The sequence below is a fragment of the Lissotriton vulgaris genome, chromosome 8 (assembly GCF_964263255.1).
Source record: "Lissotriton vulgaris chromosome 8, aLisVul1.2, whole genome shotgun sequence".
Classification (NCBI taxonomy): Eukaryota; Metazoa; Chordata; class Amphibia; order Caudata; family Salamandridae; genus Lissotriton; species Lissotriton vulgaris.
The window spans coordinates 1,183,494,957-1,183,508,235 of record NC_141696.1 but is presented as its reverse complement, the minus strand read 5'-3'; the positions used below and the strand labels follow the sequence as shown (position 1 = coordinate 1,183,508,235).

The window sequence follows — 13,279 nt, the reverse complement described above, 5'->3', positions numbered from 1 at the left end:
TAAAGGACATAGATGGGCTATTAATCAGGTGGCCTAGGGCCATTATAGTCTATCGAACAAGTTACTTGCCTTCGGTAACGCTTTTTCTGGTGGATATAGTATCTGCCTGTGGATTCCTCACCTTACATCTGCTTGTGGATTACTCACCTTAAGAATATTCCCAGTGACAGCATTCCGCAAAACTTTTCCTAGCTCTGCACACCGACGAGAACGCCACAATGCCACCGCTCTGCTCGCGACTCCGCATGACGTCACTTGAGTCATAAGAGAGCCTTCTCGGTGTGATTACGTCAGTTTCACACTTTTTCCCATGCCTGAGGCAAAAGGGTGATCCGACAACATATTCATAAGTATACAATATTCAATACCCACACATAGTGCAAAATCAAAAAGGAAAGCCAAAGAGCAACAGCATTTCCTAACATCACACAATGCAAAATTATACATCAAAATCAAACAATCATGTTAAACACAAACACCTTTAAGGTATATAAGGGTGGATAACGGGGAGGTGGGTGGGTCAGTGAGGAATCCACAGGCAGATGCTGTATCCACAAGAAAAAGCGTTACCGAAGGGAAGTAACTTGTTCTTCTGATGGATACATCTGCCTGTGGATTCCTCAACTTTTAAATGGATTCCCACAGCAGTCCCACTCCCGGAGGAGGGGGTCCAGACTTCTATACTAAAAAGTCCTGTAGGACAGCGCACGCAAAGTGGCCCAACCTCATTTCGGAATCCAAGCAATAATGCTTTGCGAAAGTGTGGAGGGAGGCCCAAGTCGCTGCCATACACCTGTCCACTACAGGTACACCTCTGGCCAAAGCAGAAGTTGACCACTTGGCTTTTATAGAATGAGCCCCAATACCTTCAGGAGGCTCCTTGTTAGCCAGGGCGTAGCAGATCTTAATGCACAAGATGATCCTCCTGGATAGAGTGCGCTTGTGCAAAACCTTGCCCTTCATACGTCCAACGTAACCCAGAAAGAGCAGATTGTCCATTCGCAAGTCCTTCATCCTGTCCAAATAAAAGCTCACCGCTCTTTTAGGATCCAGGCCGTGAAGTCTCTTCTCCTCCTTGAAAGGGCGAGGGGGAGGATAAAACACAGGAAGAGTAATGGACTGCCCTAGATGGAAAGGAGTAACCACCTTAGGCAGAAGAGCAGCCCTGGTCCTGAGGACTATCTTTTCAGCATGTATCATTAAAAACAGGGGTTTTGGACTAAGAGCATGAAGCTCACTCACCCTCCTTGCTGAGGTAATAGCCACAAGAAAGTCTTAAAGGACAAAAGCCTAAATGGACAACTATGTAAGGGTTCAAACGGGGAACACATCAAGAAAGCCAAAACAAGATTCAAATCCCACTGAGGCAACACAAAATGAGTAGGTGGAAACCTATTAATGAGGCCTTTATTTAAATCTCCCGTTTTGATGATGTTTATTAAACACGGTTGATCCGGCAAACAAAGAAAAGCAGAAAGCAGACAAATCTCCCTGAACAGTGGCCTAAGGGGGCGTGGCCAAGCAGCGAGGCAAGATGGCCACGTAAGGCGCAGCTCCGGGACCGGCCCCGTCCTCCTGTCCAAGATCCGGCTTGCCCGATGGCAGATTTGCGAGTCCAAAACGTAGCGGACACGAACCCACTAATCCTGACCCGTCTCCTACATCGGAGACCGAAGTTCCGGTCACTGCAGAGGTGGGGCCTTGCAACAGGGCTCACACCGGGACCCACAGTGTCGTGTGGGGCAGAGAAGAAGCTCCAGAACGTTGTGGCCAGTGCGCTCCCGCGGTCATACACAGAGGCCCCATCGGTCCTGCTGTAGGAGAGCAGCCCTGGACCGCTTTGTGAGCTGTGAACAGGCCGCCAGCCTGCTCCAAAGCGCCGCCTGACGAGGACCGGGGTGCAGATATTGGTGCTGCATGGAACTGTTGTGCGTTGCTCCTCTCCCCCCCCCCCCCCCCCCCACCCCCCAAGAGGGCAGACTTCGATTAGTGGCCGCATGAACACCTTTGTGGGTCAGAAACGTGGCTGCTGCTAACCTGCTTAGTCACTGGAGTTCGTAGACTCTGCCGCTGCAGAGGTGGGGCTTCGCAGCGAGGCTTGCGCCGGGACCCACCGTGTTACGTGGGGCGACAGGGAAGCTCCAGAAGGTTTGGCCAGTGCTCGCTGCGGCGCCGCGTCTTAAAAGGCGCCGCCGCTACGATGAGAAGCCCGTCCTATGCCTCTATACAGTGGCCCCTTGATCCATTGTCATACGGGAGTGGCACTAGATCGCTTGGTGTGCAGGGGGCCGACAACTGACTTGCTCCGCATTGCTACCCGGCACGGACCGGGGAGCAGATTTTGAGACAGCCAAAACCGGTTTGTCATCGTCCCCCTCCACCCCCCCCCCCCCCCTAGAGTTGCAGACTTATTAGCGGGCGCTGGGTAGACACACGGCCTCCTGGAGACCTTCGGCTGCGCAGTCACAGTCCCCCTTGGTACTGGTGGAAATAAGGCTGTTGAGCCCCCATATTGCTGTCAAGTGATTGGTGGACCCACTGTGCCAGGAAAGGGGAGACCTGCTGCCTCCTGGAGCCGCTGATTGGGTGCACAGACCTGGATTGTCCAGAGATTCCTTGGGCGGCTGCCACATCCGTGTCCGGAAAAGGGACAGATCTCCTCTTTGAGAATACCCCTTCTGAAAAGGATTAGTTACTTACCTGTAATCCTAGTTCTCTTCCAGGGGTATCCTCATCAAATTCATAAGCATTAGAATATTCCCGCGCATGGGCGGGAATATTCTAATGCTTATGACAATTGATGAGGATCCCCTGGAAGAGAACCAATTGACTGCATACAGAAACCCTCTGGCGCCTTTAACATGCAAGGATCTAGGCCAATTTATTGGTAGTGGAGGGACTGCTTTGCCTAAGTTCAGGTGTCCAGACTGGGGGTACTTGGAGAGAGCCATGATGGAACGTGTCAAGACTGGGGGTGTGCGGGGTTCAAAAGCTTTGCAATCTAACAAATTGGACCGTTATGCTGTCCCAAAAGAGAGCAACAATCTGGATGTCCAGAGAATCAGCCTCAGGGATCTTGCTTTTCAGTTCGTATTTTGCCACAATCCTCACGAAAGGGGGAGGAACTGTCCTTTAACATTGGAAATAACTTCGAACTTCTTCAGGGGCTACTAATCTACGGACCACCCAGGGGTCGAACCGCCTTTCTCTAGCTCGCTCCAGACATTTCTGGAGTCTTGCTTGGACACTCCAACATTTACTGTTTTGGGGGATTTTAACTTCCATTTGGAGGCTAATAATAACCCGGATACATCTCACTTGTTGGACAATCTTGCAAGTTAGGGTTTGAGTCCGCTTGTAGCAGAGCCGACATGTGGCTGGCCATACATTGGATGGTATTTTTACCAACAACGAACATTTTAAGATAGTCAGCGTGCAACCTTTACCATGGTCGGATCACTCTGCAATACATTTCTGTATAAACCATTCCCCTATTATTAGGGGTTGTTGGGAAAGGTCAGGTATATTTAAATCTTGTACTTGGAAATCCACCCAAAAGGGAGATCTGGTAACCGCATTGGCGAATAATCCCCCGGTGGTGACTCTTGACCCTAATACATCAGTCGGAAACTTTGACAGCTGGCTTAGTTCAGCAGTAAATGTCTTAGCCCCGGAAACCACCAAACAACTCCATAATAAACGTATTAGCTCCCCTTGGTATACGACAGCTACGGCAAATTAAAAATTTGGAGATCAGATTATAGTGCTGATCATAAATAAAAAAAAAAAAAAAGACTACAATTGCGCCTTAGAAGATTATAACGGTACAAAAGGCGGTGGTGATGGACGGAGCATCTGAATCAAACACTCACACCCAGTCAAAAGATCTGGGTTTAATCCATCACCTTTCTTTAGCCCACTCTGGCACGCCAGTTCAGACATGGCTATATGCAAATCAGTCTGACCCTCTGCCTCATGGAACAGTCCAGCCGAACTGCCAAGCCATGTCTTCCCTAGACCGGAAACAAGCTTCTGAGGACTGGTTTCTGGCATTCCAGCCGTCTTCAGCCCGGCTTGCTTGAATCCAGTGAGCAAGGGACTCACGTCTGAGCATACCCTGCCACACTTATGGCGGCCAAAAGCGGTACAAAAAGGGGGTGGTGATGGACTAAACCCAGATCTTTTGACTAGGTGTGAGTGTTTGATTGATTCAGATGCTCCGTCCATCACCACCCCCTTTTGTACCATTAGAAGATTATAAGGCAGCCATAAAATTTGCCAAATCAGTCTACTTTACTGAAAAAATCCTGGAAGCAAAAAACTCCAAGGAGCTGTTTAAAACAGTGACAGCGTTTTCAAAATGTCCGGGTGACAGAGCATTTCTCCCGGACCAAAATTTTGTGGAACAGATGGCCGTGTTCTTTCAGAATAAAGTCCAAGTGGTATATGATGGGCAATCCACTGCTACTTGTGTCTCAAAAATTCTGTGGATCACCCGGCATCTCTGCCAAGGTGGTCTTATTTTTCCACACTAGAGAAGGCTAAAGTTGCCAACCTGTTAAATACTAAAGCAGGTTCACCTCTGGACCCATGTCCCCCCTTAAATATTACATCTGGTATCGGAAGTAGTAAGTTCCACCTTGACTCCTTTATTAAATTCGATCATTACTTCTGGGGAGTTTCCCTCCTTGTGGAAAAAGGCATGCATTAGGCCGATCATAAAAAAAAGGCCTCCTTAGACCCCTCCGAGCCAAAACACTACCACCCAATTTCCAGTCTTCCATTTCCATCAAAAATCTTGGAGAAAGCCATGAACCTAGAACTGACAGAATACCTGGATAGCAGTAACATTCTTGACTCCACACAACATGGCTTTCGCTCGCGGCACTCCGCTGAGTCAGCTTTAATCATGGCCACAGAGGAGATCCGTAAAGTGATGGATAGGGGAGGCAGAGCTGCACTCATCCTGTTAGATCTGACTGCAGCTTTTGACACTATAAATCATGCAGTATTGCTGCGTTGATTAAGGGAAGCGGGTATAGAAGATGTGGCTCTGACTCTACTAACAGTTTCTAACCTCATGAGAACAATTAATCCACTGGAATGGCCTGCAATCTGGAATCTTCCATCTCCCAAGTGGAGTACCTCAGGGCTCGGCCTCGTCTCAGACATTATTTAATTTATAGGTCAGTCCTCTGGCTCAGGTAATCAAAGAGCACGGTATAATGTTGGTGTTGTACGGTGACGACACTCAACTAACGGTCTCAGTGACACAAAATGTGGGGCTTACAGCTGAGAGATTTCGAAATTGCCTCACAGATGTAATGATCTGGATGAATTCAAACTTTTTAAAGATAAATACAGAAAAAAATGAGGTCCTGGAGTTTATGCAACTACCCTCGGTATGGAGCCAAGCCTGGTGGACTCCTGAAGCAAGCACCTGTCCAGTCCCCGTGCCCAAGGTTAGGAGCTTGGGATTTGTGTTTGACAAGGACCTCAAACTTGCCTCACAAATAAATAAAGTTTCCTCATCATGCTTTTTCACCTTAAAAATTTTACGGAAAATTCTGCACTTCATTCCTCTGTCACTTCGAAAAACAGTGGTCGGAGCCCTGGTTCGGTCAAGAATCGATTATTGTAACGCCCTATACTTTGAAGTTTTTTGGTCTGTCCCATACCAACTCCTATCGCTCCAGAATGCAGCGGTCGGGTTTTACTTGGCCTACCCAAATATCACCCAACATCTACAGGGATTAAGGAGTTACACTGGCTCCCAGTCCATCAGAGAGTGTAGGGAGTCCTTATGGATTGGTTCAAAAGGTGCTTTCTTGAGTTACGTTGGGACTAAATTAAGGTTCCATGCTGGTGGTGGCAACCTCTTTGGCGGTGCAATCCTCTTTGCTCCTTCCAGGAATCTCTTTACCATCAGTGATGTAAAGAAGCTCTTGCCGTTTTCTCCTCGTGTAAGCGACTATCGCTGCAAAGTGTATTCTTAGGGCGGATGAGATCAATTTTGCTTCGAGCAGGTGTGCGAGGTATTTAAGCACGGTTGATTCCTTGGTCATCTTTGTGTAGCTTTTACTTTCTGCACCATAGTGTGAACCTCTTCCATTTTGCCACATAGCACCTTCGTGTGCTGGGCCTTCTTGCCTCTTGTAGTACCCTTCGGGTGCTCTCAGGTAGTCTTAGATGTGCAAATTCTATGTCATCAGGAGCCATGCTGCTAGGCTGAGGCTCTCTGGTTCTGGGTGCAGCACCTCTCCGTTTTGCATGGAGAGTAGATCTTTTCTTTTCCCGAACTTGTGGGGTGTACTCTGTGTCAATTCCATGATCTGCGAGCACTAGGTTTGCCTGGCCCATTGGGGTGCGACCAGTATCAGGGTCATGTTGCTGGTTCTGCACTTGCTGAGTACTTTGTGTATCAGGAATCGTCGGAAAAGGTTAAGCAAATGTCTTCAGCCAGCTTATCCATAGGGCATTCCCCAGGGACCCCTTCCCCTGGTTGCTTGGATGCGAAGTGTTGGCATTTTGCATTCTGGCGTGTTACAAACAGGTCAATTGACTGTGTTCCCCACCTGCCGAATAGCTTCCTTGTTTCCTGTGCATGGAGCTCCCATTCGTGGGATATCGATGTTGGTCTGCTGAGTCAGTCAGCTTCCACATTGTCCTTCCCTGGTAGGTGTATGGCTAGCAGGTCTATTTTGAGTGGGATGGCCTATCTCCATATTTCCTGTGCTAGTTTCGATAGCGGGGCTGATTGTGTTCCTCCCTGCTTGTTGATGTAGAACATCGCTGTTGTGTGGTCTGTCTGGATCAACACTCTTGTTGTACAGCTTTGTCTGGAAGGCCTTTATTGCAAGGAAAATGGTCTTCAGTTCCAGGTAGTTGATGTGTTTGACCACATCCACTGGTGTCCACAGACCCCTCACTCTGAGTTTTATGTGTGCTCCCGATCCCTTCTGGGATGAGTCTGTGGGGATGGTCACCATTGGGGTCGGTGGTGTTCGAGGCCTCTCTTCTTGCACTGAGAGAGTTACAACCACTAGCTCGTCCAAACTACCTGTAGCTTGTGATCATTGGTCCTGTAGCCATTCCTGGTATGGTCTCATGTGGAGCCATACATTTGGCACTAGATGCATGCATGAGGCCATCATACCCATTATTTTGCTCGCCGTCCTCATTATCAGAGCTTGCCCCTTCTGGTAGAGGCAAGTCTCCTTCAGCAGTGCTAGTGTGGTCTTTTCGCTGAGGAACACCTTGCTCTGTAAGGTGTTGATCTGTGCTCCCAGGAAGATTTTTAGGTCTCGCCTCTCAATGCGCATGCGCATTGAGCGGAGCAAGACTATAGGGGCTTAAACAGCGTTTAACTAAGCACACGATTCCACTGGCGATTCCTTGCAGTGCATGTGCTTTTTAGGTCATTGCGCAAGCGCAAGCCCTAAAAAGCGCGTGCACATGCCACCAGCCGCCTGCCTGCCTGGCCTTTGAAGTGAAGCTTAGCTTCACTTCAAAGGCCCCTGCTGCTTCACACCCTCATCGCCGCTCCGCCCCCTGCAGCGGCCGTGTCGCATTTCTCCTCCCCCATCCAAACAGCAATGCCCTTCGTCTTGTGGTCAACCTCCTTCTAAACTCTGCCTCCATGCCCCTGCCAGTCTCTCTTTCTCTGACTCTGTACGTCTCTGCCAACTCTGTTACTACCTGTCTGTCTTTGCCTCAGTCTGTTGCTGTTGAGATCTTTCTATGGCTGTTCGTTAGTTTCTGTACCCCCCCCCCCCGCCCCCCGAAATTTGGTTCTAGTTGCCCGCCTGATTTCATTGATACTAATTACCCAGTTCCTGCAATGGAGTATACTACATTTTACTTACAGGTGTCGATAGGACCTACTCCAATAAAGCACAATTCATATATCTTAAAGGTGATTACATAACACATACTTTCAGCACAGCAGTGCAAGAAGCTAGTGCGAGAAACCAAATGGCTCCCTCCACGTACAACATTCGATCTTGGTTCGCTTATTTTCGGAATATCCGCCAGGGATGCAGCTCTATAAAAGCCAGCACTGTCTGAGTGGCTTTCTTTGTGCTTGCTTGTAAATGGGATATTTACCTGGCAGTCACTATTGCAGCCATTGGTGCGAGCCCTTGTCGAGGGCAGGGTCGTATTGTCTAACACATGACTTCCCTACATCACTGCCCCGGGTCTCCTCTCGTCCAGCTTTCCATCAGCACAATTTTCAACTGCTTCCTGGGAGCGCGGTGACAGCGCTGTTCTTGAAACAAAAGACGTGTTTGTCCATCCCAGGCCCAAGGCTGCACACCACGCGTCTGCTGGACAAGCGCCACTGGCGGAAGTGGCGCGCGAGACCAGCCACAGAGCGCGCAACCAGGCTCTGAAACATTCCATGGCCCTCACCGCCTCGCGAGGGGCTTAGCCATAAAACTTCAGCTAGTTGATTTCCATTACTGACATTAATGCTAGAGAACTTTACTGGACGAGCGCAGTTTTAAAATTAAAATATAACTAATGGTTAGAGAGGTCTGTTCGACTCAGTCACAATTTTGACTCATACAGTAGCATATAGGGTTGATGTTCCTGCACCTAGTGTACCATGCAGGTGACGTCACAGAGTGAGTGCGGGCGGTAGAGTGCGGGCGGGCGGTAGAGTGAGTGCGGGCGGTAGAGTGAGTGAGGGCGGTAGAGTGAGTGAGGGCGGTAGAGTGAGTGAGGGCGGTAGAGTGAGTGAGGGCGGTAGAGTGAGTGAGGGCGGTAGAGTGAGTGAGGGCGGTAGAGTGAGTGAGGGCGGTAGAGTGAGTGAGGGCGGTAAGGTGAGTGAGGGCGGTAGAGTGAGTGAGGGCGGTAGAGTGAGTGAGGGCGGTAGAGTGAGTGAGGGCGGTAGAGTGAGTGAGGGCGGTAGAGTGAGTGCGGGCGGTAGAGTGAGTGCGGGCGGTAGAGTGAGTGCGGGCGGTAGAGTGAGTGCGGGCGGTAGAGTGAGTGCGGGCGGTAGAGTGAGTGCGGGCGGTAGAGTGAGTGCGGGCGGTAGAGTGAGTGCGGGCGGTAGAGTGGTAGAGTCCAAGTCCACTCCCAACTGTGCTTTACAACGCGCAGAATGCTGCATAATCATGCACTCTGAATGCCAAATATAAACCATACACCTACTTTGTGTTATTCCAAATCTGCAACACAAAAGTGAGAATTAGCTTACATATATTAATGGTCACTGTTTAAAATCCTGTGTGCCTAAAAGCTGTGTAGTAGTCACAAAACGCCTATTGTGTTGAAATCCAAAATCTACAGTATCATGGTTTTCGAGCAGGCATCTAAAGATCAGCATCCAATGAATGTGTAAAAAGAGGAAAATGTGAACATAACTGGACATAACCTGTGATCAAAAACATTCACACTGAACATATGGCATGAATAGTAGACCGTACACACTCAAAGAAACACTAATTAGTGGTCCATAGTTCCCACAGTGAAGAGGCGAGCCTGTAGCCTCACTGCATGTAAAGAGGAAGGTAAAGTTTGTGATGGAGTGGATAAAGTGTGATGCTAGCTAGAGGATTCACCCAGCTTTGCCATACTTACTCCGTCCTGTGCTTGCCTGGTTTAATAACCTAGATTAGCATCAACAGTACCTGCATGTTAGAAGTGTGAGCTCACGTAACAATCTTTAATGTTGGTCATGCCGACAGCAGCATGTGTCTCGCTGTAAATGCCTGGTGCCAGTAGTCTAGACCGAGCAGCAATAGCAGGCATTAGTAAACACTTGTCATGAATGCACTTATTGCAGGTCTTCCGCTGTGGATGCTAAGTGCCAGTTGGCTAGACCACCCACCCAGCAGAAATGGCGGGCGATTATGGAACCACTTCCTGCAACCCTTCCTATTACATGGCAGTGTAGAGGAAACTCATTGGTCTATCAAGCATTTTGAATAAGAAAACAAATACAAGCCAAACAAGGAACGTAGCTGGTGCAGAACAATCTATTGTGCTGCTCCATTCCTTTTAATCAACAACTGCGGTCATGTGACTTTGGGTCAAACCAAAACTTAACAGCCTGAGGATGCTGAGGTGAACACCTCTAGATGGACATTACAACCCAAAGTAGACTGATGTGATTGAGCGAGCCGGCGTTAAACCGATCGGGAGAAAAGTTAGCTCGAACATCAGCCAGAAGGGTAGCAGAAATACTGTTGTAAATCATATTGCATCTGTTAATGTGTAATTGTCCAATTTTTATTGACATAGCTATTAAAAGAGCCACCTTCCAGGAGAGGAATTTTAGATCCGCCTTGTGTATTGGCTCAAATGGCTGTTTCATAAATTGTGACAAGACAACGTTCAGTTGCCATACAGGTGGTGGAGGCCGGACTCTAAATAACCCCTTCATGAATTGCTTCACAATTTTCTCCGACCACAGAGAAGGACGTGCTGAGTTTCTCCTGCATCGTGAAATTGCCGCCAAATGCACCTTAATAGATGCATGGGCACTTACGCAATACGCTAGGCGAGACCTAAAAAGGGGCAATTTCCTGCAGTTACTGAAAAAAACTCAAGGTGAACATTGATGGACTTTGGATCCCACATCCAATGGAGCTGCAGAAGGACAAATGTGGTGTCTTGAATGGCCGTCAACATGTCACTTTCAGTAGAGCCACGAGGGTGGGTGGGTAGGAGGGTGGGGGACAAAACCCCTTCACAAACACCCCTAAAGACCAACTAGGAGCACCTGTCTGAATGGACTTCGTCCAGGGAAAGATAAGGTGCAAGCCTTGTAAACACAGGTGCTATTTTTGCGCCTATTTCAATACATGCGCTTGTCACAACATTCATGCTGGTGTTTGAACGAGTGGTGTGTTTGTGAAAGCCCATCTCACATTGATGACACCAATAGTTTCCTTCCTAGCATAATGAAGGTCATCATGGACATATGCTTGGAGACCATTGCTGCTGTGTTATAGGCTTCACTGCCCCATGCTCACCACTGATGCAATGGAGACTATTCAACTTGTAGGGGAAGAAAAATAAAACCCACAAACACAATTTGGCTCATTTATTTCAAATTAAGCTCAGAGGATGAGCTTTGATTATGAGGTTAAGAGAGAATGAAGAAGAGATGTCTAGCTGGCTCAATTCAATTTGAAGCAATTGTTGAAGCCTAGTCGTTTCCAAAGTGCACTAGCCGTCATTGGCGAGTTTTGAACTCAGGACTCCATACTGAATTTTAACATTATTGAATCCAACTGGTTACAAAATATTGCAGTTTCAAGTAGCAGTGTTTATGCAATACCATGCAATGCATTTTGGTGCTTGGCAATGAAGAATTGCATTGCCGGTTAGTATTTTGCTTCCACGCTGTTCATCCAAGGATGCAATTTACCCTTAATCAAGTTTGTAACCTGTAACAGCACAAATAAAAATATTTGCTAACCGACTAAGATAGCGTATTGAAATACACAATTATTTACTTGGTTTAATCACTGAGCAGATATCTATTCTCAACATAAAGAAATATTGATGGGTAGCTATTAATAACAGCTCCCCCACTGAGGGTTTGCAACTGATCAGATGAACAGTGAAACTATAGTTGCCTAGGATGTCAATTCGCTAACAGGATGTTTTCCACCTCTGGTTCAGATGTGTAAGCCGGACCTAAATTCTCTTCCCCTTCTCAGTCAACTACCTGGTGTGCAGGGGAAGAGAGCCAATCAGGGAGTTATGCACAGAGACTACTATACCGCATCTGTCAAGCTGTGCCTGAAGTCCACCCCCCCCCCTCACTCCAGTCAGCAGAGGTTTTGTATGGACCAGCAGCTGACAGGATAGAGATAGCAACTGTCAGCTACCATTCCACTGCCACCTACAGTCTCTTTACCTGATGAAGTGGATCAGCATCCTATAGAGGGCAGGCTTCGGACCCGAATATTCACCAATTCGATGTCAGAGCAGTGATAACTGGATTTCAAAAGCAGTGTTTACTATAATAGATTGCTAAGGAAGCCACACAAAAAAAGTCCGAAACAGACAATTCACATGGAAACATCACAAGCAATGAATCTTTCGATTTAAAAAAAAATAATCATGAAAATTACCTCTGCTCTTCTGCAGACTCCTTTGGATATACAAATCTAGTAGAAGCAGCAGTAAGCATTTCAGAGACTGCTTTGGGACGGAAAGGTGCAGAAATGGTGTTTGAGGAAGCGGAAGTTGTTTTTGAGACTCGAAACTGCCTAGCTCCAGGTGCATATACTTGACCAGTAGGAAGACACCGTTTTACTGGAGGCCGGTAAGAGTTTTTCCCCACAGTAACAGCAGTAGATAATGACTTCTCTTTCCTCTTGATATCTTTACATACTTTGAACGATTTAGAAGGATGCATTTTACCATTGGGCAGTGCGGCACTAGCAGTAGATTGCTTCTTTGTGCTTTTACATACTTTAAACGAACTAGGTGGATGCATTTTACCACTGGGCAGTTCTGCAGCGGTTGCAGTCTTTGTTTTTTTATCCAAGTCTGAGCAACTGTTAAGCCAGGGTGCAGTTCCACGTGCAGAAAAAGCAGTGCTACTACCTTTAACATAGTTTGATACTGTGGTCATCCTGACCGGAACAGAGGACTGTTTTTTTCCAGCGGGTTTAACAGTGGAAGCAGAATGTTTTGCAGGACGTTTTGAAACACCTACAGAATGTGCCTTATCCAAAGGGCAATTCGACTCTTTACGTGAAGATTTATTCGTGAAATGTGCATTATTTCCTAGACCAGCAGTTGAATTGTTTGAAGGCTGGGATGTTGCCAAGTTGTTAGAAAGAACTGAAGCCTTTGCCTGGCTATTATCTGACACTTTCCAGAGTGAGCTTATCTTGGATTGCACTACTCTGCCACGGAAAACTCCACGGATAGGTTTTTTGGTAAATTTGGCATCAGGATTACATTTCTCCAAACCGTGCAGTGCCTTTTTGGTAATTTCGGCGCCAGCATTGCCCGTGTCCTCCACTGAATGTTTATCTGCAACACTTTTCACCAATGAGCGACTACATGAAATAGCTGCAGCATTTTGTTCCAAAGGTAGAGATTTTATCTCCTCTAATCGAAGATTTTCAAAATCTTTGGTAATCACAGATGCTGCACACAAGTTGGGAGACTGGATTGTTTGAAGCACAGTAATCCCAGTCCTTTCCACTGGATTCACTTGAACAGGTTGCTTCCCTGCATTTTCTTTATCTTCCTACAGTCAAAAGGGAGATAAAATACAATAAATGTATGAAACTAAGAATAAAGG

General features: G+C 47.3%; 1 protein-coding gene across 3 annotated transcripts in view; it reads right to left on the bottom strand.

Annotated features, from left to right (window-relative positions):
- CKAP2 (cytoskeleton associated protein 2) overlaps positions 1 to 13,279 on the bottom strand; it is a 223,050-nt gene that overhangs the window by 89,049 nt on the left and 120,722 nt on the right. For all 3 annotated transcript variants that reach the window (XM_086935045.1, XM_086935043.1, XM_086935044.1), the window contains exon 4: positions 12,093 to 13,225. In XM_086935045.1, coding sequence (XP_086791171.1) covers positions 12,093 to 13,225 — 1,133 coding nt within the window. The remainder of the gene's footprint in view (positions 1 to 12,092; positions 13,226 to 13,279) is intronic.